The sequence below is a fragment of the Mugil cephalus genome, chromosome 16 (genome assembly GCF_022458985.1).
Source record: "Mugil cephalus isolate CIBA_MC_2020 chromosome 16, CIBA_Mcephalus_1.1, whole genome shotgun sequence".
Classification (NCBI taxonomy): Eukaryota; Metazoa; Chordata; class Actinopteri; order Mugiliformes; family Mugilidae; genus Mugil; species Mugil cephalus.
The window spans coordinates 19521539-19542145 of NC_061785.1; the positions used below are offsets into that span (position 1 = coordinate 19521539).

The following is a 20607-nucleotide window of genomic DNA, read 5'->3' on the forward strand; positions in this document are numbered from 1 at the left end:
AAGATCCCAGTAGATCAGCAGTTTCTGAAATACTTAGACCAGCCCGTCTGGTACCAACAACCATACCACATCTTTTAATTGACACTGCTGTTCTAATAGTTTCTTTTGCACAACACACCATCATTGATGGCTGTAGTTCATTACCTTCTTTTTGGGATTCACATATTTGATATCCATGTATTTCCCACACTGGTTTACAAGGGACACATACTCCAAGAAAACATCCTGTCCACCAGACACCTTTGTACCAAAAGAGGCAGCAAATCACACAACAATACTGGGGCCACACAAGGAGCCAAAAGCCTAAGAAACGCATTCATTCATTCGAGACCGCGCAACCATGAGAGACCCGGATCCAACAGACAAGTCAGGCTTTGGCCGTCCCTAAGGTTAATATGAAGGAAATATGTCAAGAAATTTAATAAGAATCAACTGCAATCCAAACAAATTACTTGAGCAAAAAAAAAAAAAATTATTGTAGGTATTCCGTATTCATTTTTCTGTAAGGTGTGTGTGTGTGTTGGGGGGCGACACAGACACAGACAACCATTCATACTCACCCCTACAGCCGATTTAGAATCACCAATTAATCTAACAATCATGTCTTTGGACGGTGGCCATGCAGACACAGAGCATCAAGTCCACACAGAAAGGCCCCAGTCACAATCCATAACCCTGTGCTCCTTGCTGTGGGGCATCAGTGCTAAGCACCACTGCGCCACCAGGTATTCCATATTCCAACAGTGAATCCTCTGCTTTTAAGACAGAGAAGTTCAAGGCAAAAATAATTTCTCACATGTTTAATTCATACTTTTTCCAAAAAAGTTAAACAAGAAAACAGGAAGCATCATTACCAGGTCACGAAATGGCACAAAAATCAGTGACATTTCTCAAGAGTAGAGGAAGTTCGATGGTGAAGAACGTTCGCTTCCCTTTTGACTACTGTGATAAACATATTGGGTCTTATATATAAATTTTGAAATACTGGAAATGTTTTTTTCAAAAGGTCACTGCAGAAGAACTCCTGACCAAGCACTGAAGTGTTCCCAAGACTTAATAAACAGCTCTTACGAAACCAGTCACCACTAGCTAAACAACACATTTTCCTGCCATTTTTAATTTCTGCTGGTATTATAATGGTTTGAGGGTGGCATGTAGTATATGTATATGTTACACAAGCCCAAAGAGTCCCAATTTTATACTATCCTAACATCTGTTACTTGAAAAGGACACTTTTTTTGTTTCTTCATCTGAAAACAAATCCAAACCTCTGATAATTCCAGCCAGGTGTGTTCTGATGAGGACATGGTCTGTCCTAGATTTAAATTCAAAATGTCTTCAGTTCTTGTCCTTGTACTTAGGAATCTTTGGCTTTCTCTGACTCTTCTTTTCTGAGTCTTTGTTTTTCTGATGGTCTTTGATCTCAGCTTCCCACTGTTTCTTCACCAGTGTGTACAGCCTCATGGTGGCCTGAGCGTCTTGGACCTGGATAACGCAGAAGGAAAGGGGGCAGCAATCAATCAGTTTTAATGACAGGCAGTAATTCACAGGTGTTTAAAACACTGATGCATGTTCCCATTGTTTTGTTTCGCTGACAACTTACAGATGAATGTTCACCCTGTTGGACGTTCACATTGAGGATTTGCCTACAGAGGGCTTTCAGCGAAGGCCGACCGCTCTAAAAGAAGAAAATCATCTCTTTATGATAAGACCATTTACCTCATTTGTGTTTGGAGGGAACTGTATTAAATGTTTACCTTCACAGCCTTCCTAAAAGGTTTATACTTCTGGGTGTCCCGAATTTTCTTTTTTGGATGATCCAAGAGCAGAATCTGAAACAAGAGTTTGTTTAAAGTCAGTTTTCTAGTACTTGCATTTAGTTTAAAATGTATTTGTTGCTTCTTAGAGAGTTTATCCAGGCTACCTTTAGGTCATTGTGTATGGCATGTCCAACGACTATTCTCCCTTGTAGGATTTTGGCAACTTCCATCTGCACAGTCTTTATATCCTCACCTTCAGTTAAAATATCAAGCATGATAATATGTAAAAAAAACACACACACATATTTGACTATTACTATAATTAGTATAATTCTTTTCAATTAAGCAAGCAGTTATGCTTCATAATTAATTTCACATCTCACCATCTTTGATGTCCTCTGGTCGGATACCACTGACGGCTGTTCTGTGGTCCGTAACCTTCTCTGTTGGTTTCACGTATTTGTCATAGATGCATTTTCCAAACTGGTTCACAAGCGACACGCGCGCCAAGATGCTGTCCTCTCCACCAGGACCGACTCCCACCATCTCGCAATCAATGGCCACGACTCTGGTAATGCTAGGTTGATGAACACAAACATAAAGACAGTTTTAGCTACTATGTCAACTGGCCTGAGTGATGCCTCTCCATTTTCTCAGTTTTTGCAGTCTTCCTCCTTCATCTCAAATAAAACAACAAAACCCAACTATCTAACCAGTGTCTACATAACACTTCTCTATACAATCAAGCATTTTCACCTGTAATAAAGGCTAAGTATTATATGGAAGTCACCTTGTTGTTTACAAGTTATATTGCCACAAAATAAATTACAAATAAGTACACACCTTTTCCAATAGAAACAAGTGAATTCTTGAGTTAAGGATATAGGATACTAAAACATTAAGTGTCAACAGATTTGACCATACAGTATGGCAGTAGCAACAAATTAAACCATTCTGACATGCCAAAGAAAATAGTTCAAACCAATAAACATTTTGTTTGTGTGGTAAAGTATTAGAATAAAGATTGTGGTCTTAAAAAATAAAATTAAACTTTTCTTTAGAAAAAGCATGAAGTCAAATCAGATTTATCAGTCGCAGTTGACACTGAAGACACAGGTCAGTTCTGCTTATTTAATGCTAAACTTGCACAAGTGTTTCATTCTGCATTCTCTCTTGGAGCATAGCTGCGGGGTTCAAATTAGAAACTGGATGAGGATTGTATTTACTTACCCCTCAAAGGCTTTCTCTTTGACCAGGTTGCTCTCTGTGTTACTGGTCTTACGTATGCCCTGCTTCTTCCTCATGATTTCTGCGGCCTCTGCTCCCATCGCTGCCTCAATGTCATCCGGGTCAACATCATCAAACCAAAGATCCTCTCTACAAATGCACGTAACAAGGTGAGGTTAGCAGCTATTATTATTCTTGACCTACAAATAATAATAAAAAAAAAAAACTGACAGGTACATACTCTGTAGGTTTTGTCTCTTCAGCCACAGATTTATGTTTCTTGGCTGCTTGTGCGCTCTTTGCCTTTGCACTGTTCTCTTTCCTTTTTGGAGCAGCAGACTGCCTCGACTCTGGTGGAGCAGGCACTTTCTTCAGAGTCTCCTTGGGGACAACGCTGTTAGGAACAGTATGTTGCTTCACTTTTTTCTCAGTGTCTGTATGGCTGGGACCTGCATTGTCCTTGGAATCCTTTTTAGCAGACTTTTCTGTTGCTTTTTTTTCCAGGACTCCATTCTGATGTTTGGCTATCACAGGCTTCTTCTTCTCTGGTTCACTGGCCTTTAAAATCTGTGAAAGGTTTAGCAAAGTGGAGGATTATCCTCAAGTATTGGCAAATACAAATAGGCATATAAGACAAAATGGGGAAATTAAACAGCTTACAGACCTCTTGTAAGATTTTCCAGTTGGCTGAGAACTGTTGGGCATCATCTGGAGGTGCAGTTTGCTGAGCTTTAGCCACTTTCTCCTTTAAGAGTGTTTTCTGTTTCTTTTTTATCCTGCTCTTCTTCTTTATTTTGTTAATTTTACCTTTAAATGGGGGCTGGGGTTTCTTTGCCGCTGCCTTAGACATTGTGGACACGTCTGCTTAAATATTCTGTGTCATTTGTCAAGGCGTGTGAATTCTTCAAGCAGTCTTCTTCAGCCACGCTGGATGATCAGAGCTCTGTCACTTTGACGACAAATACCACTTTCAAATATAAAGATCCGTAGTGTCTCAGAAAAAAATGCATCTACAGATTAGGTTTACTTTGTAGACACACAAGTGTAAATTTTTCTTGCTGATGATTTCCTGAAGTGTGGATAAAAATGCTCAGTCGTCCACTTCATGTACTCATGTACGCCATGCTGCATTGTGTATTTCCGCGATGTGCATCTGTCAAACGTGTCCGTCAAAAACACTTTACGTTATGTTGACGTTCACGCTCAGTAACGCACAAAACACTCAAAACCTTTGCTGTACTTTGTCAAAAATAAAGATATAAATAACATTTTATAATCTTGCAACATGTAAAGTGTTTTGTTCTGCGGTTTATTTTGCATATTTCTCCACAAACCGGAACTCGTGTTTTCGCAACGTTTCTCATCGTACTGAATATCACATGGGACAGTGTTTTGAGCTGTTGATGGTGTTGTGTGTTATTTACACGTAGAATAAATGTAGAATACGTATAATAAACGCGTCGCGTTTATGTTTCATCTGTAATTAACATTAAGTCAAGGAAGCTCGGTTTAGTTGCGTTGGCAGGAGACCTTATTTACAAAACGAGCCAAACAAATAGGCTTTTATAGGTATGTATCTACAGCAATCTTTGAGTCTGAAAGTTTAATTCTTTCTTTTTCACAAGGCTTCCTCGTGTTTCTGTTTTTACTATCATTATTGTTATTATTTTGGTTTCAGATCATGGTGGAAAACTCCCCCTCTCCTCTTCCCGAGAGAGCCATTTATGGGTTTGTCCTTTTCCTGGGCTCACAGTTTGGCTTGTGTGAGTCAACGCTTGCTATTTTCGCTCTTCGAATTCAAAGTATAAATTACTGAACACATTTTATAATCAAAACAAACAGGTGTATAATTCAGGCGTACAAAAATACTGTGATTCAAAGCGTTTCTTTAAATAAATAGGTGTGGTTTTCAAACCAGCCTGTCAGCCTTGATTAAATATTCCTCTCGTTTCTCTACAGTTCTGTATTGCATCTGGGCATTCATACCAGAGGAGTGGCTTCATTCAATAGGGCTCACCTACTGGCCTCAAAAGTAAGTAGAATTGCTCTAATGTGACACTAATTATCAGGTTCTACGTTCCTTCTCTGGATTCATAAATAAATGCATGTGACGCTCTCAGTCAAACTTTTTTTTTCCTTTGTAGGTATTGGGCTCTTGCGTTGCCAATCTATCTACTGGTCACTTTAACGATCGTTACAGTGCTGTTGTTTGGAGTCAACATGAACAACACAGCCCCGCTCGACTCTGTGGACAACATCACAGGTGAGAACAAACAGTTTAAAAGCTCATGGTATGATGTACCGAGGATTAAGACATGAGCAAACACTGACATGAAAAGACTTTGTCATGGAGTGAAGAGCTTTCTGTCACCCTTAAACATGTCCTTTCTTTTGCAGATGTGTATGCACAAGGCCAGAGGACAGAAAGCAACCGTAAGGGTGGAATACCGCGCCTGAAGGATGTCTCCATTAGTGAAGTCAACAAGATGTTCTATTTATCACCCAAGCTATAACAAACAGATGGGGAGTGAAGCTTCTGGGGATTTATTGTGGTGTCACTGTTTACATTTTGTTCATGAGAGATTCATTATACTTTATTTATAAAAAGATATCCTGAATGGTTAGACTTTTGTGATCTTTTACATGTTCTTACTGGGCAAATGGATAAATATTGTGAATGTGATGTAATAACATCAGGATTTGATTGTGAAAGAAACTTGAATTGAATAAAATATGATTATATATTAATTAACAAAGATTTTATCTATATTTTGTGCAAAGACTTCACATTTAATGCCATTATAATAAGAAATAAATTAACTATAGGGTACCTCAAACTACCAAATTCAGATCATTCATGATACTTAAATCATAAGGGGAGGTTCAAACTTATAGTTCAGCATAAATTAAAACTAGGGTTGTAACAAAAGGCAATTGAGATTCCAGGCATGCAGGTTTATTTAATTATTGAAGCACGTTAATTCCCAAAAGAAAATTTAAACTCACTTCGGTACGTTTATTGAAAGATAGTCACACTGGCATGCGGTGACTATTTCTGTCCGCTGGGTGGAGACAACCCACAGCTCTACGGGGTGCCTGTGAATGAAACATTCAGGCTACTTCCTACTGCAGCTTAGTCATCCTGGTAAACTGGATAATAAATAAATAAATTTAGGAATAACTGCGCAGTGGTAGACTATATTACAAACTATAAGGAATTGTTGTAAAGGGGTAAAATAAACAGCAGAGGGCAGCAAAACACCAATGCAGCGCCTTATCTGCTTCGCCAAATACAGAAGAAGACACTGTTCGCACATCCATTTTCCAGCTGTTTACTCGTTGTTGATACTTGTGGTGCACGTTGCTAGTGGACCCAGAAAGATACATATATTTAAACATACTACAGTAGTAACCAGATGGCATTCGCTGTGCCGATATGGCTTGCAGTTCAGGACGAGCTCCTCAAACGCGGAGAGGCAGAAGACGGGACTCGAAGCTGTTTCGATGATTTCGACGACGACAATTTGTTTCAGATATTACACCTCACCAGACCCTGCATGGAGTTCATCACAGACGCCGTGGGCGTCCGCATGAAAAAAGAGGACCTCGTGCTGCCCGTGGACTCGATGGTCATGGTGGCGCTTAACTATTACGCACACGGAGTCTCCTCCGCCGCCATCCTGCAGCGATTCGGACTGAGTCAGACGGAGTGCCTCACCAATATTGTTGGCACGGTTTCCGGTGTCATAGCAGGTCTGTCCGACCAGTTCATATCATTCCCACTGACTACAAAGACTAGAGTCAAAGTGGCCGCGAAGATAGAGAGACTCTGCGGCATCCCAGGTGTTCTGGGCGTCCTGGCTCCGGTCCACTTCAAGACCAGAGTTTCCCCCTATGAGAAGGACGCGTTCAGGTCTTTTGTCAACGCCCAGGGCTACACATCGGTGGTCAGCCAGATCATATGCGACAACGACGGCAACATACTGAGCGCTGAGAAGTGCTGTGTGGGCAGCGCTTATGAGCAGGACATGTGGGACTCTTCTACCAAGGGCAGGGAAATGGAGGAGGAGCTGCACGGCCCTTTCTGGGTTATTGGTGAGATACTCAAAAAGATTCGTTCCAGTGGACACAAGAAATAGAGTAGTACTTAATGGCACCGATAATACATTTGAGGTCCAATCATTAGGTTTTCCCGCAGCTTTCAACCACGTCACAGTCCTTCAGCAGAGTGAATTCACTTAGTTGCCATGGTACCAGCATTTGAGGAAGACTTTAAAGGTTAGGTGAAAGGTTCAGTTGTTGGGTTATTAGGTCAAGAATCACATACTCACAAATTCCCATGGAGTAAGGTCTAATGTTGGTTCGTTTTGGTCTGGTAAGGCCACTTGCCAATATATTAAGTACACAGTATTCAATGCACTACTCCTTGGATACAGATGACTCTCTCTGCTTGGCAAGGCCAGTTTATATCATTCTTAGTATTAAAATTCAGTCTTTAAATCTGACATTCTGATGTTTTTTTGTCCTGTATTAATTGTGGTCCCTTGTGTTTCCTTTTTAAGGGGGCAAAGGCTACCACTTGAGCAAACATGTCTTGACTCCTGTGTCTGAACCTGCAAACGACAACGAGGTCCGCTTCAACGAGGCCCACGCAAAGATCCACAATGTCATGCAGACAACGGTTGGCTCCATGAAGAGGCGTTTCAAGTGCCTGATGCAACTTGGTTTTGCACAAGAAGGCTCCCTGAACAAACAGTCTAATATTATCAAGGCGTGCTGTGTACTGCACAACATCGCCAAAAAGTTCTCTGTCCCCCCTCCGCCTGCATTTGGTAAAATTGAGCCTCTGCCTCCTGCCAAACAGCATTCAGTGCCAGTGGAGATCAACCCTGACGCTCTGAAAGCCAGACAGGAACTTATTGACAGTCACTTCTCTGTCCGTTTGAACAGCCAGGACAGTCAAGGAAGTAACATTACAAAAGACGATCTCTGACAGCAAGAATACACACTGCAACGAAACCCCAGTTTACATTGGAAGATTTATGCACAGTTAGTTTGAAAATATACACGAATCCGACAGTGTACTGCATTTCATTTACAAACTTGGTAGTACTATATTCTGCTATTTGTTTTAAATACAAAATATTTTTTATTTTTATGTACAAAAGATTGTTTTCTACCCTCATCTGTTATTGTTAATAAATGTAATATTAAAACATTCTTTGGTCATCTTTTCTGAAACAATGATCGTACACATTTGGCAGGATGTAAAAGATAAATAACATCTCAGCTGTGCCATTTGTACACAATAAATAGATAAAATGAAAATCACTGTAATAGAATAAAACACACCATGCAGTTTTTGATTAAGTGCTTAAAGGCCAGGGTGCAAGTTTGCCACTATATATTTATCTTGTTTTTGTTAAACTCTCTGAGTGCAGTAGCATTAGCATATATCATGTCACAGTTCTCATACAGACTCTCTTCAGGCATCTCCTTTGGCTGCAGAGAGTCCATGATGCAGTGGTGTAGGAAAACATACTGGGACTGAAAAGAATTTGGACAGAAATCGCAGGTCATTTGAAATGTAAAAACAATATCTCGTGTTTAAAAAAGCTGTGTACACATTGCGGTGTTACTGAGAAGTCCATGTATGCAAGATTTCCACTGAGTTCAACACCTCGGCATTTGCTGATGAATCACATATGTTTGCATTTGTAATTCATTTGCAGGAAAATGCAAATGTACATATAAACAAGGTCACTGTGTGGTTTATATTCATTTAACTAAAAGTAAGATAATAGTTTGCATGTGACCTCCAGGTGAACCCTTTCACTGAAGTGGAACTATTTATGGCCTCCACACCTAGTTGCTTTGTTTTTTATTTAACTAAAGTTTCAAAATGACTACAATGTTTATACAAGCACTTGAAAATAAATGTGTGCATAAATCTACTCAGACTGAGTTGTGTGAAGTTTAAGTGGGGCAGTTGAGAAGTTATTTTCAGACCCCTGTTGTCGAGATCAAAGATTACCACTAAGCAGACACATAGCGAGCAAATGCCTCAGCATCACCAACTGGTTCTAAAAGGAAGTGAAAGAGTACCAATAGGAGGAAGCGGTTGCTCAGACGAATACACGTTTTACCTCTGTCTGCACCATGTACGGTCGATTCAGTCTCATCTTGTGCACAAAAGCTTTGATGCCCACAGCTTGTTGTTTCTGTAGCTGCTGAAGCAGTACATCCAGGGCAATTATAGTGCCCGTCCTCCCCACTCCAGCGCTAAAAGAGAAACAACACGGCGCAAGTGTTATCACAGGATACTCCTGATGGTTTTTAATTTTGTGTAGAAATGGTCGACATCTGACCTCAAAACACTGCGTCTTGAGGCGTTACAAAAACACACATGCGCACTGTCAGTGTGCATGCAAGAACGTGTATGCGGCCTGTTACCTTTCGCTCTTGCCCATTTCTAACTATTTCTTATTTATATCTACTGTATCTTTTTGACCGAATTTGTTTGTACTTTTTGTTATGTGCAATATTTATTTATGTTTTCTCTGTAGAGCAATAACTCGGAACACAGGTTCACTTCACTTATACTTGTACATATTGTTATATATATATGTTTCCCATATTTTTAACATTCCCTTACTTATTCTTATTGTCTCTTACTTATTCTGATTGCTGGTACATTGGGTAATCTGCACATTATGCACTTGCTGCTTTCTATGTGGAACTTAGAGCTAATTGACAACAGTTTACTGTGGCACACAAAACCAGTTGTTTTTAGTGTGCCTATAGGCTGGGAATATGACCCACGACAAGAACAGAAATAAACAATTCAATATAATTTCAAGCTGTGTCTTATGTACAGTACACCTGTGTTTTAGGTGTTGTCATTCTTTGTTAACTGCATTGCTCCTACCTTATCAACACTGCACCCTTGGCCCTACCTGTTCCTACCAGCAAAAGCATGATTGTGATAACTGGTGTTTATGTAGCTTATAAAACCATGTGGACTTTGACCTTTTTATTCATTGAAACTGGTTTTCATATGAAGGCACCATGCCAAAGTGTATGGTTTTCTTCCTGGATCCCATATTCAAAGAAAACACTTATTCTGTACCTGCAGTGAACCACAGTCGGTGATTTAAACCCCTCTTCCTCGATGTGCTGTCTCACCAGTCCTCTGAATTCGATCAAGACTTCAGTGCACTGAGGGACTCCATGGTCGGGCCAGGCAGTGAAGTGGAAATGTTTCACTGCACGCTCTTCTGATGTGCTTTTCTGTGAAGAAGTCCATACAGAGCAGTTTACTTAGTTTAGGTTTAGGTACTCTATTTTCTTCAGATGTCTGTGAAGGTTCTCAGTCATCCAAGTCATGGTAATCCAAGCCTTCAACGCCAAATGTGTGTCCGTTACAGCAATGCTGTTTAAGTTGTTGTGTGTATTTGTTTTTTCGACTTAGATATATGTTAATATGTTAATGTTCTTGACACTGTAAAATAATCAGAGATGTTTCGTACGTGTTTCACACTAAATTCTCTCAGTGTCCAGTTGGGCTTCTGTTGCTCAGATCTCTTAGTGACCAGCAACTCTCCATAGAGGCAGGGCTGGCTGTCTGCGGGCCAGTACTGTTCACACTTGGCCTACGAAAGGGAAACATAAACACAAGACAAGTATTGCTTAAATACTTGATTTGTATATTTTTTTGTGGAGTGAGGACAAATCAGACCAGCACACAAACCACAACGCATCTCTAGATTTTAAATTTGCCGTGACATTTGTCTTGAAGCCTTACCCGTCCTCCTTCGATGCAGTTGGTTACCATCACGATGCCTTTCGATCTTTGTTCCCAGATCATTCTCCAGAAATCGTTGACTGTGGACGGCAGAGGACCTTGAGTAGCAATGTATTCTCTTTTGGTGTTGTACCCCTGAGAAGCAGTAGACACTGTTAGTATGTGCATGTCTTATACTGTCTAACATCGGTCAGTGGGGAATAAAAAATTAAATCACATGTATAGATATTTTACCAGGCCTTTCTCCCTCAAGTATAGTTTGAGTCAAGATTTTTTAAAGCTTGCTATGTCATGGTCGCAGAAATCTCGCTAAATGATCGGCAATTATAAAGTAAAACATACTGGCATGTAATTGGCATTAATGTAGTCTGAAGTCTCATCTGATGAAGTTAGCTTCACCCGACACCAGTCATCTAGAAAAAGAAGTAGATGGTTTAACTGGGAAGTAGACATTGCTTAAATAACCACAGAAGGAGTAAGCAGATCTTTCATGAGTTGAAGTATGTAATGCTTGTAGCGTGGTTCAGCAGTGAGAGGACAGACTTACATGGCAGGACATTAGTGAAACGATTCTTCACTTTGTTCTCCGGTAGAATGGCTACCTTTCGTGTCTGCTCCGTGCCAACAGTACTGAGGTCCTATATTAAAGTTGGCAAGTGACACACCATGAAATTAAGGCCAACACGTAAACAAATGAAACAATACCCCAGTTCACACACAGTGTCGAGCTTTGTCAGAAAAATACATATGGAAGAGGGAAAGATATAATTCAATTTCTGCACCTCATATTCCTGGCTGAAACCTCTGTTCTCATCCAAACTCAGCAGATTGAAGTGGTCTGGAAACTTTGCTGCAGATATGGGTCTGAAAAACGAAAGTAAAAGCAGAATTCATGCCACTTTGTTTACACAATGGAACAATAAAATAAAAACAGCAATCGGGATTTAAATTCATTTTAGATGCAGGACATATCTCACATGTGGCTGGGCATTTTAATACAAAAGATAATGAACTATTTTAAAACAAAGTGGGCAACTGACAACACTATGAAGAAATGATGAAAAGCTTACTTACTTGCTCTCTGTGTTAGGTTGTTTGGATCCACTAATGAATGACTTTTTTCTGCTGTAAGAACAAATCAGAGTTTTACAAACAGACTGAACAGACTACACGTTCAGAGAAAATATCTAGCTGGTGTTGTCACTGAGGAGGCACCAACCTGAAAATGCCTGGTCTTTTAAGGAAAATGAAGACAGCCAGACAGACCAGGATACAAAATAGCACTGCAGCACACACAGGGCCTACAATGACTAATGCATGGGATAAAATAATTAAATGCTTAGAAAACAAATTATTTACAGTAGACCATGTTTCCATCACAGTGACATATCTTTATATTTTACAGTTCATAGTGACTTTTACTCACCAGCTGCGCTAGTTTTACAGTCAAAGTTTAACGCGTCACTTCGTACAGACCCAGACAGTGAAGTTAATGTCACGTTATAGGTTGCACCAGGTCGGCAGTCAGATACTGTCTTTACTGTCTGAGACTGTGTATTGCTTAATACTGAGGTAGGAGTTTTTCCAGTCACGTCCACTTCCACAGAAGTCCACACACCATCCAGTGGATCCCACTCAATGAAGATGGAGAAGCCAGAATTCGTGGACTTACATCTAGCACTTAATTTCTGAGGCTCTGATAAAAAGAGAAAGGAGACCTCACTCAATCAATCAATCAATGAATTGGTATTTAAAATAATTAAATGCAACTCATTTAATAGTATAAACTTGTAGTATGTAGATAAAACACATTACAGTGCTGCTGTAGTGTTAATATATACTTGCTTCTAAGGGCACAAAAGATTCCACTACCATCATGGCTAAATTCTTGAGGCCATTAATCTAAGCTAGACTGAAATATGCATGTACTCAACATTATTTCTGTAGAAAATGTAGCAAAATTTGTTTGGGGAAAAACTGTGGTCAGACAGATTTGTACTTACGGATTGTTACGTTGTGAAGACACTGTGTATAAAGCATGGAATTCATTTCATACACAAGATGAATCTCGTAGGTTGCACCAGGGTAAAGCTCATTAAATGACACATGTCTACTTCCAGAACTGACATGATTTTGTGATCCATTGTTGGCAGTTGCATTCGAGAACAAGCCATCAATCGTTGCCTGGATTGATGTGCTACTAACTTGCCAATCTGCACTCGCACAGTCTATAGCTGAAAAGAAATGGATAACATAATAATTAGTTACTACTTGTTACTACGTACCATGAGTTTCTATTGGTTGAAGTTATTCAATCAATAGAACATTAACCTTTACAACTTTACTGGGCTGAGATATATTCCTTCAATACTGTATTAGAGAGAAGGTTTCTACTAACCAGTTATGGTGTTAAATTCATGAGAGGTACTGTTGAGTCCAGAGAACATTGTGATCACTCTGAAAAAATATTTTGTTCCAGCGCTGAGATTTGTGACTGAGTAGGACACAATATTCGAGGATCTGCGGTTGATTTTCACATCACTGTCATTACTCTGAAGCAAGTATTCCCAGTTTGTATCCACATCCTCCCACTCTAGAGTTATATTGGTCACAAAGCGTTTGGTCACGTTGACCGTAGGCACCTTGGGAGGAGCTGATGAGAAGAAAAACTGTTTTACTCAGCACAAAACTTAGAGATTGAACTTGTTTGTCACTTCAAATTACTACAGGCTATGATAGTTAGATAGAATACGATAGTGTTAGTGTGATCACTACAAACGTTTAGAAATGATATTTTTATAAAACACATTTGATTTAGCCCTGCAGTATAAGACTATGAGAAAAAATATTTTTTGCAAAGTGAGTTATTAAAGACTCTCTCTCTTCAATTTGTTTAGGAGGGAAACATCACCTACCAGTAGGAAAAGTAAATGTGTATCCAGTGCTGGAGGCATAGTAAAACACAGTGATGAGTTTGAAACTGTGGTTTTTCCCAGCAGGAAGTTCTTTGATAGTATATGTAACCGATGTATTATTGGTGGTATCACTGATGTTGCACGTGTCGTTACCATCCCTTTGTAGTTTGTAATGTGAAATGTTGTTAACCTTGTCCCATCTCACAGTGATATTGCTCTCAGTTTGTGTCAGCGCAGTCACAGTCTGAACATTTTTTGGAACTGAAAGAGGACGCAGGACAAACAGTTGTATTAGAGAAAGACACACAGTTTTTGTCCAACGGGCGACGGGTGTGTCATGACAAGCAATAAAATTAAAGTTAGATTGAACAAACACAAACTTTTATGTTACAAATGACACAAAATCATTAACAGAATTATTTGTTTGTTTGTACAATCTTATAGGTCTCTATGAGAGAAAAAAAATCTCACCCGTAACTGCAAAGATGGTTACCCCACTGCTTTTGACATTTTCAAACAAAGTGAAGTGAGTAAATTCGTATCTAGTTCCATTTGTCAGATTTACAACTGTGTATGTCTGAAGAGCAGCAGAAACTGTGAAATTTGTGTAATTGTAAGCAACTACATAGTTATGGATCCCGCTCACTTGTGTCCACTGGAGATTTATACTGGTCTCATTTTGACCAACTGCTTTGAACTCTTTCGTGTTACGAGGAGCGAGAATGTGAAAGCACATGGAGAAGAAACTGTTACATTTAATTTTGAAATGAGACATTTCAGCTGCTAAATCTATTCAATTGTATTTGATCAGCTACAGTCGAAATAAAATAAACGGTCAACATCCACCTGCTGTGGAGAAACTTATAATTAGACATTGTTTCATTGTCTTAGCTCTTTTGTGAGATTTTACTAGTGACTGCAGTGTATCTTTTCCGCTTTTTCTCATGTTTTTCTGAAATAAACTTAGTCCTAATTGTGGGTCATACTGATGGATACAAAATGTTGTTATGGCAGTTTAATTCACTAGAATTATTTTATTATTTTATTACATTCAAAAATATTATTGGTGAAAAATATAGTAATTCATATGAGAAATTGCATATCACCAGTAAACCTTCCATGAAACAATAAATATTCACCCGTCTGTAAACCTTGTATGATAAATTACATCTCAGCAGATATTCATGCTAAATATTTTAGTTTGTCTGATGAACTGGGTGTTGTAAAGAAAACATCAATTTTCCAATTAATATTCATAAATCACCTACCTGTCACTCCTGTAAACGTGATTCCAGTGCTGTTGTAGCCCCCAAACACAGTGATGAGAGTGAAATTGTATTTTGTTCCAGAAGTCAGGTCAGAGACCACATACTCGTCTTGCGTCTCTGGTAATGTAATTTCCTTAACTGTGTCCTTGTAACGTAGGATGTAAGTCGAGTTATGAACCTTTGTCCATTTCAGAGTTATACTAGTCTCGTTTTGTGCTACCTGCGTCACATTCTCAACATTTGAGGGAGCTGGAAGAAGACAGAGGACAAACTGTCATTTCAGTAGAAAAACTAAAAAATAAAACAGTCTCACTTCATTTTTAAAAGCAATGATAATTTAATATTTTCATATGTTCTTTTTTGAGTTTCATTCTATTATATTTTCTCAAAAACAGCCATACAGGTAAAAAGTTTTATTCAGTTTGTCACAGTCAAAAATCTTAAACAACACCCTTCTGCTACTGAAAAACTTGAAGCCTACAGCAGTTTATATGGTAAATTATGTCTCACCAGATATTTACAAATAAACAATCCTTTTAGTTTGTCTGATGAACTGGGTTTTTTAAGTAAAACATCAATTTTCCAATTAATATTCATAAATCACCTACCTGTCACTCCATTAATTGTGAATCCAGTGCTGTTGTGGTCCTCAAACACAGTGATGAGAGTGAAACTGTATATTCTCCCAGGAGTCAGGCCAGAGACCACATACTCGTCTTGCGTCTCTGGTAATCTAATTTCCTTAATTTTCTCTTCTGTGTCGATGTAACGTAGGATGTAAGTCGAGTTATTAACCTTTGTCCATTTCAGAGTTATACTAGTCTCGTTTTGTGCTACCTGCTCCACATTCTCAACATTTGGGGGAGCTGGAAGAAGACAGAGGACAAACTGTCATTTGAATATAAAAAATAAAAAATTAAAACAGTCTCACTTCATTTTTAAAAGCAATGATGATTTAATATCTTTGTATGTTCTTTTATAAGTTTCATTCTATTATATTTGCTCAAAAACAGCCATACAGGTAAAAAGTTTTATTCAGTTTGTCACAGTCAAAAATCTTAAACAACACCCTTCTGCTACTGAAAAACTTGAAGCCTACAGCAGTTTATATGGTAAATTATGTCTCACCAGATATTTACAAATATAAACAATCCTTTTAGTTTGTCTGATGAACTGGGTGTTTTAAGTAAAACATCAATTTTCCAATTAATATTCATAAATCACCTACCTGTCACTCCATTAATTGTGATTCCAGTGCTGTTGTGGTCCTCAAACACAGTGATGAGAGTGAAACTGTATTCTCCCAGGAGTCAGGCCAGAGACCACATACTCGTCTTGCGTCTCTGGTAATTTCCTTAATTTTCTCTTCTGTGTCGATGTAACGTAGGATGTAAGTCGAGTTTTTAACCTTTGTCCATTTCAGAGTTACACTAGTCTCGTTTTGCGCTACCTGCTCCACATTCTCAACATTTGGGGGAGCTGGAAGAAGACAGAGGACAAACTGTCATTTGAATATAAAAAATAAAAAATTAAAACAGTCTCACTTCATTTTTAAAAGCAATGATAATTTAATATCTTTGTATGTTCTTTTTAAGTTTCACTTATTATATTTGCTCAAAAACAGCCATACAGGTAAAAAGTTTTATTCAGTTTGTCACAGTCAAAAATCTTAAACAACACCCTTCTGCTACTGAAAAACTTGAAGCCTACAGCAGTTTATATGGTAAATTATGTCTCACCAGATATTACAAATATAAACAATCCTTTTAGTTTGTCTGATGAACTGGGTGTTTTAAGTAAAACATCAATTTTCCAATTAATATTCATAAATCACCTACCTGTCACTCCATTAATTGTGAATCCAGTGCTGTTGTGGTCCTCAAACACAGTGATGAGAGTGAAACTGTATATTCTCCCAGGAGTCAGGCCAGAGACCACATACTCGTCTTGCGTCTCTGGTAATCTAATTTCCTTAATTTTCTCTTCTGTGTCGATGTAACGTAGGATGTAAGTCGAGTTATTAACCTTTGTCCATTTCAGAGTTATACTAGTCTCGTTTTGCGCTACCTGCTCCACATTCTCAACATTTGGGGGAGCTGGAAGAAGACAGAGGACAAACTGTCATTTGAATATAAAAAATAAAAAATTAAAACAGTCTCACTTCATTTTTAAAAGCAATGATGATTTAATATCTTTGTATGTTCTTTTATAAGTTTCCTATTAATTTGCTCAAAAATGCCTACAGTAAAAGTTTATCATTTGCCCGTCAAAAACTAAGCCATTCGTACAAAAGTAACTTGAAGCTACAGCATTAAGTAAATTATGTCACAGTATTACAAATATAAATCAATCCTTTAGTTTGTCTGATGAACTGGTGTTTTAAGAAAACATCATTTTCATAATATTCATAAATCACCTACTGCATCCATTAATTGTGAATCCATGTGTTGTGCCTCAAACACAGTGATGAGAGTGAAACTGTATTCTCCAGATCAGGCCAGATGACAATACACGTCTGCGTCTCGGTAATCATTTCCTTAATTTTCTTTCTGTGTCGATTAACGTAGGATGTAAGTCGAGTTATTAACCTTTGTCCTTCAAGTTATATAGTCTCGTTTTGTGCTACCTGCTCCACATTCTCAACATTTGGGGGAGCTGGAAGAAGACAGAGGACAAACTGTCATTTAATAAAAAATAAAAAATTAAAACAGTCTCACTTCATTTTTAAAAGCAATGATAATTTAATATCTTTGTATGTTCTTTTATAAGTTTCATTCTATTATATTTGCTCAAAAACAGCCTACAGGTAAAAAGTTTTATTCAGTTCAAACTATTTTGTCACTGTCAAAAAAACAATCATTTTAGTTTGTCTGATGAACTGGGTGTTGTACATAAAACATCAAATTTCCAATTAATATTCATAAATCACCTACCTGTCACTCCAGGTAGACTGAATCCAGTGCTGTTAGCGTTTTGTGCTACCTGCACCACATTCTTAACATTTGGGGTAGCTGGAAGAAGACAGAGGACAAAGTGTTATTTCAGTAGAAAAACTAAGAATAACACAGAGTCTCACTTCATTTTTAAAAGCAATGATAATTTAATATCTTTGTATGTTCTTTTATAAGTTTCATTCTATTATATTTGCTCAAAAACAGCCATACAGGTAAAAAGTTTTATTCAGTTCAAACTATTTTGTCACTGTCAATAAATCGTAAATAACACACTTCTGCTACTTCAGCTAATTACATCTCACCAGATATTTACAAATAAACAATCCTTTTAGTTTGTCTGATGAACTGGGCGTTGTACATAAAATATCAAATTTCCAATTAATATTCATAAATCACCTACCTGTCACTAAATTGGATTCAGTGCTGTTAGCCTTGTTTTGTGCTCCCTGCGTCACATTCTTAACATTTGGGGTAGCTGGAAGAAAACAGAAGACAAAGTGTTATTTCAGTAGAAAAACTAAAAATAACGCAGAGTCTTACTTTATTTTTAAAAACAACAATAATTCAATATCTTTGTATGTTGTTTTTTGTAAGTTTCATTCTAGTTTTGCATTTTTTCAAAAACAGCCATACAGATAAAAAAAGTTTGATTCAGTTCAAACTAGTTTGTCACCGTCAAAAATCGTAAATAACGCACTTCTGCAGTTTCTTTTGACCTTCACCACACAAACTATCATTCGTGATTGGCGCCCATAGTGTCACATGTCTCCAATCAAAGACAAAAGACCGTAGTTCATTCTTACAAGGCCTTGCAGTTGCAGTTGTTGGTGGCAACGTCGTTGTTGTTGTTGGGCTTGACTTTGCTACTGTACTCGCTGGGCTTGGTGATGTAGTGGTGGAGTCAGCTACTCCCTACATACAGAAAAAGAATCGTCTCAGGGAAGAAAAAATAATAATCCCAAATGTTTACTTCTGTATTGCACTAAACTGCCATGACAGGGTGTTACAAAAAGCTGTTCATTTGTACTGAGTAAATGATTGATGTGCAGGAAACTTGAGGAAACATCTGACAATGTGAAATGCAAATTATGGTCCGGAAACTGCCTCAATATTTTGCAAATACTGTGTTATACTTCACTCGTTGTGCTCTATTATAAAACATAGTTTACATTTTCTGTCCCAGTTATAATTCATAATTCTGATAAATATAGTACAGAATATAATAAAAACTGTACCCAGCTATATAATCTTGTCTATAATATACAATAAGTGTCTGAGATACCACTACCTTTACAGTGTCATTTCCTCATTCAGGCTTTTGTTTTTCCGAGGAAGTGAGAGAATAGATAACTGCTAGAGAATGACTGAATTCATATTTCACCATCTAAAAAAGTCCATCGTTTTGATGTTGCGCAATTCTTGCAGCTTTCTGTGCAAACTCAGAGAGTGTAGTCCTTGTGTCTTCACTTAACTTTGATGAATTTAAAACGTATCGAGGCCACAAGCCTCTTTGTGGTTTTGACAGTTTTTTCGACTGTTTCCTTTTGTTGAGGTTTATCTGATTACGATCAAAGGGAAGGATTAAAAAAGACTTACCCAAAGATGGCCCAAGAAAACACACAGCAACAAGTGTTTTATGTTAGTTTTGGAAGATAAAAGTCTCATCGTTGCCAAGTATCACTATCCTACACACATTCTATGAACTTGTTAAATTCCTTTGTTGCCCCAAGATGAAGTCCAACTTGCTGTTTTCAGTACTGCCACTAGTTTCTTGACAAAAAGAAAAAACACTCCAGGTTGTCTCCAAAACTGGTGCAATCTAATTGCCAATTTAACTTCCAGCGGTGTTGACTTTTAATTCTTAACCGTGTCCTCCTTTTCTACTCTCTGGTCTCTTCTCATATTGGCAAGTGACTAAGTAAATAGCTGCTTCTCCTTTTTGGCCGTGTACAACCACAGAAACCTTTGCCCCGCCTGTTACTTCCTTATTAACGACCATAGTGTGCCGCTTGTCAAAGGTCCGTCAATCCATAAATTGGTCGGCTTTTCACATGTTCCAGTGGTTATTTCATGCTATTACTGCCGGTTTAATGCTAGGGATTGCCCCGGTTTTATGGGTAAAAAAAAACATGTGTTTTTTGTTTTGTTATTTTAATTTCTGAACACTGGCAAAGCTTTCAAATAAGAAAAGTAACAGATTCTTTATTCTTTATTTTCCCTTTACGGAAATCTGTCACAATCTGTCCAGAGCCTCACATGAAAACATATATACAGAGAACATTCTCAAAATATACACATTTATGCGCAGATGTCTAAAAACACAAAATATGCGATTTGTTTGTTTGTTTTTTAAAAAAATTATAATTCTAATAATAAGGACTTTTTTTAAGGTAAAATCACTGTAAGGTCTCTTCAGCTGAGTTCGTTTCACAGAAAAAAAAGATTTGCTTTTGGTTTCTTTACACTGCCTCAGTAGGAGGTGATATATATAGCTTCCTTGCGGTTGAGCTCTACAAGGAAGTGTGACCAAAAAATAGCACCAATATACTTTTACCAGAACAGAAAGTCATGTCAGTGTTTATGGTCCATATTAGATATGATAGTCAATAAAATAAGTTTCTGTGTTTGATAGTGAGTACAAAACTATTTGGAAAGGGATCCAGTCATAATTGATACACA

The 20607-nt window shown here is 38.0% G+C and overlaps 4 protein-coding genes across 4 annotated transcripts; 2 read left to right on the plus strand and 2 right to left on the minus strand.

The window, feature by feature from the left end:
* Positions 1–785: 785 nt before the first annotated feature.
* On the minus strand, positions 786–4148 carry rexo4 (REX4 homolog, 3'-5' exonuclease). The gene is made up of 8 exons (XM_047608805.1): positions 3652–4148; positions 3229–3554; positions 2991–3137; positions 2144–2337; positions 1925–2013; positions 1758–1832; positions 1604–1678; positions 786–1485 (listed from the first exon to the last, which is right to left on the minus strand). The coding sequence occupies exons 1-8, from the start codon at positions 3835–3837 to the stop codon at positions 1339–1341; spliced, it is 1239 nt and encodes a 412-aa protein (XP_047464761.1). The 5' UTR covers positions 3838–4148; the 3' UTR covers positions 786–1338.
* A 203-nt stretch (positions 4149–4351) lies between these two features.
* On the plus strand, positions 4352–5743 carry LOC125022283 (phosphatidylinositol glycan anchor biosynthesis, class P). The gene is made up of 5 exons (XM_047608807.1): positions 4352–4556; positions 4666–4750; positions 4947–5019; positions 5132–5250; positions 5385–5743. The coding sequence occupies exons 2-5, from the start codon at positions 4669–4671 to the stop codon at positions 5498–5500; spliced, it is 390 nt and encodes a 129-aa protein (XP_047464763.1). The 5' UTR covers positions 4352–4556; positions 4666–4668; the 3' UTR covers positions 5501–5743.
* A 172-nt stretch (positions 5744–5915) lies between these two features.
* Positions 5916–8205, plus strand: si:dkey-197c15.6 (putative nuclease HARBI1). The gene is made up of 2 exons (XM_047608806.1): positions 5916–7082; positions 7550–8205. Exons 1-2 carry the CDS (start codon positions 6404–6406, stop codon positions 7978–7980), a joined length of 1110 nt encoding a protein of 369 aa, XP_047464762.1. The 5' UTR covers positions 5916–6403; the 3' UTR covers positions 7981–8205.
* LOC125022280 (receptor-type tyrosine-protein phosphatase H-like) lies at positions 8008–19875 on the minus strand. The gene is given in 24 exon segments (XM_047608804.1): positions 8008–8534; positions 9134–9269; positions 10117–10277; positions 10517–10639; positions 10792–10926; positions 11134–11204; positions 11339–11429; positions 11574–11655; positions 11866–11916; positions 12011–12101; positions 12218–12487; positions 12795–13025; positions 13190–13444; positions 13707–13967; positions 14975–15223; positions 15583–15840; positions 16203–16276; positions 16278–16325; positions 16327–16453; positions 16813–17070; positions 17908–17985; positions 18329–18403; positions 18732–18840; positions 19525–19875. Coding segments are annotated over 24 exon segments (3450 nt in total). The 5' UTR covers positions 19594–19875; the 3' UTR covers positions 8008–8387.
* Positions 19876–20607: the final 732 nt, after the last annotated feature.

Coding starts and splice junctions, on each gene's coding strand:
- rexo4 (XM_047608805.1), bottom strand. CDS start 3,837: ATGTCTAAGGCAGCGGCAAAGAAACCCCAGCCCCCATTTAAAGGTAAA. Junction 2,014..2,143: donor ACCAGAGGACATCAAAGATG/GTGAGATGTGAA, acceptor TTTTAACTGAAG/GTGAGGATATAAAGACTGTG. Junction 1,833..1,924: donor CCATACACAATGACCTAAAG/GTAGCCTGGATA, acceptor CTCTTGTTTCAG/ATTCTGCTCTTGGATCATCC.
- LOC125022283 (XM_047608807.1), top strand. CDS start 4,669: ATGGTGGAAAACTCCCCCTCTCCTCTTCCCGAGAGAGCCATTTATGGG. Junction 4,751..4,946: donor GGGCTCACAGTTTGGCTTGT/GTGAGTCAACGC, acceptor GTTTCTCTACAG/TTCTGTATTGCATCTGGGCA. Junction 5,020..5,131: donor CTCACCTACTGGCCTCAAAA/GTAAGTAGAATT, acceptor TTTCCTTTGTAG/GTATTGGGCTCTTGCGTTGC.
- si:dkey-197c15.6 (XM_047608806.1), top strand. CDS start 6,404: ATGGCATTCGCTGTGCCGATATGGCTTGCAGTTCAGGACGAGCTCCTC. Junction 7,083..7,549: donor CGGCCCTTTCTGGGTTATTG/GTGAGATACTCA, acceptor TTCCTTTTTAAG/GGGGCAAAGGCTACCACTTG.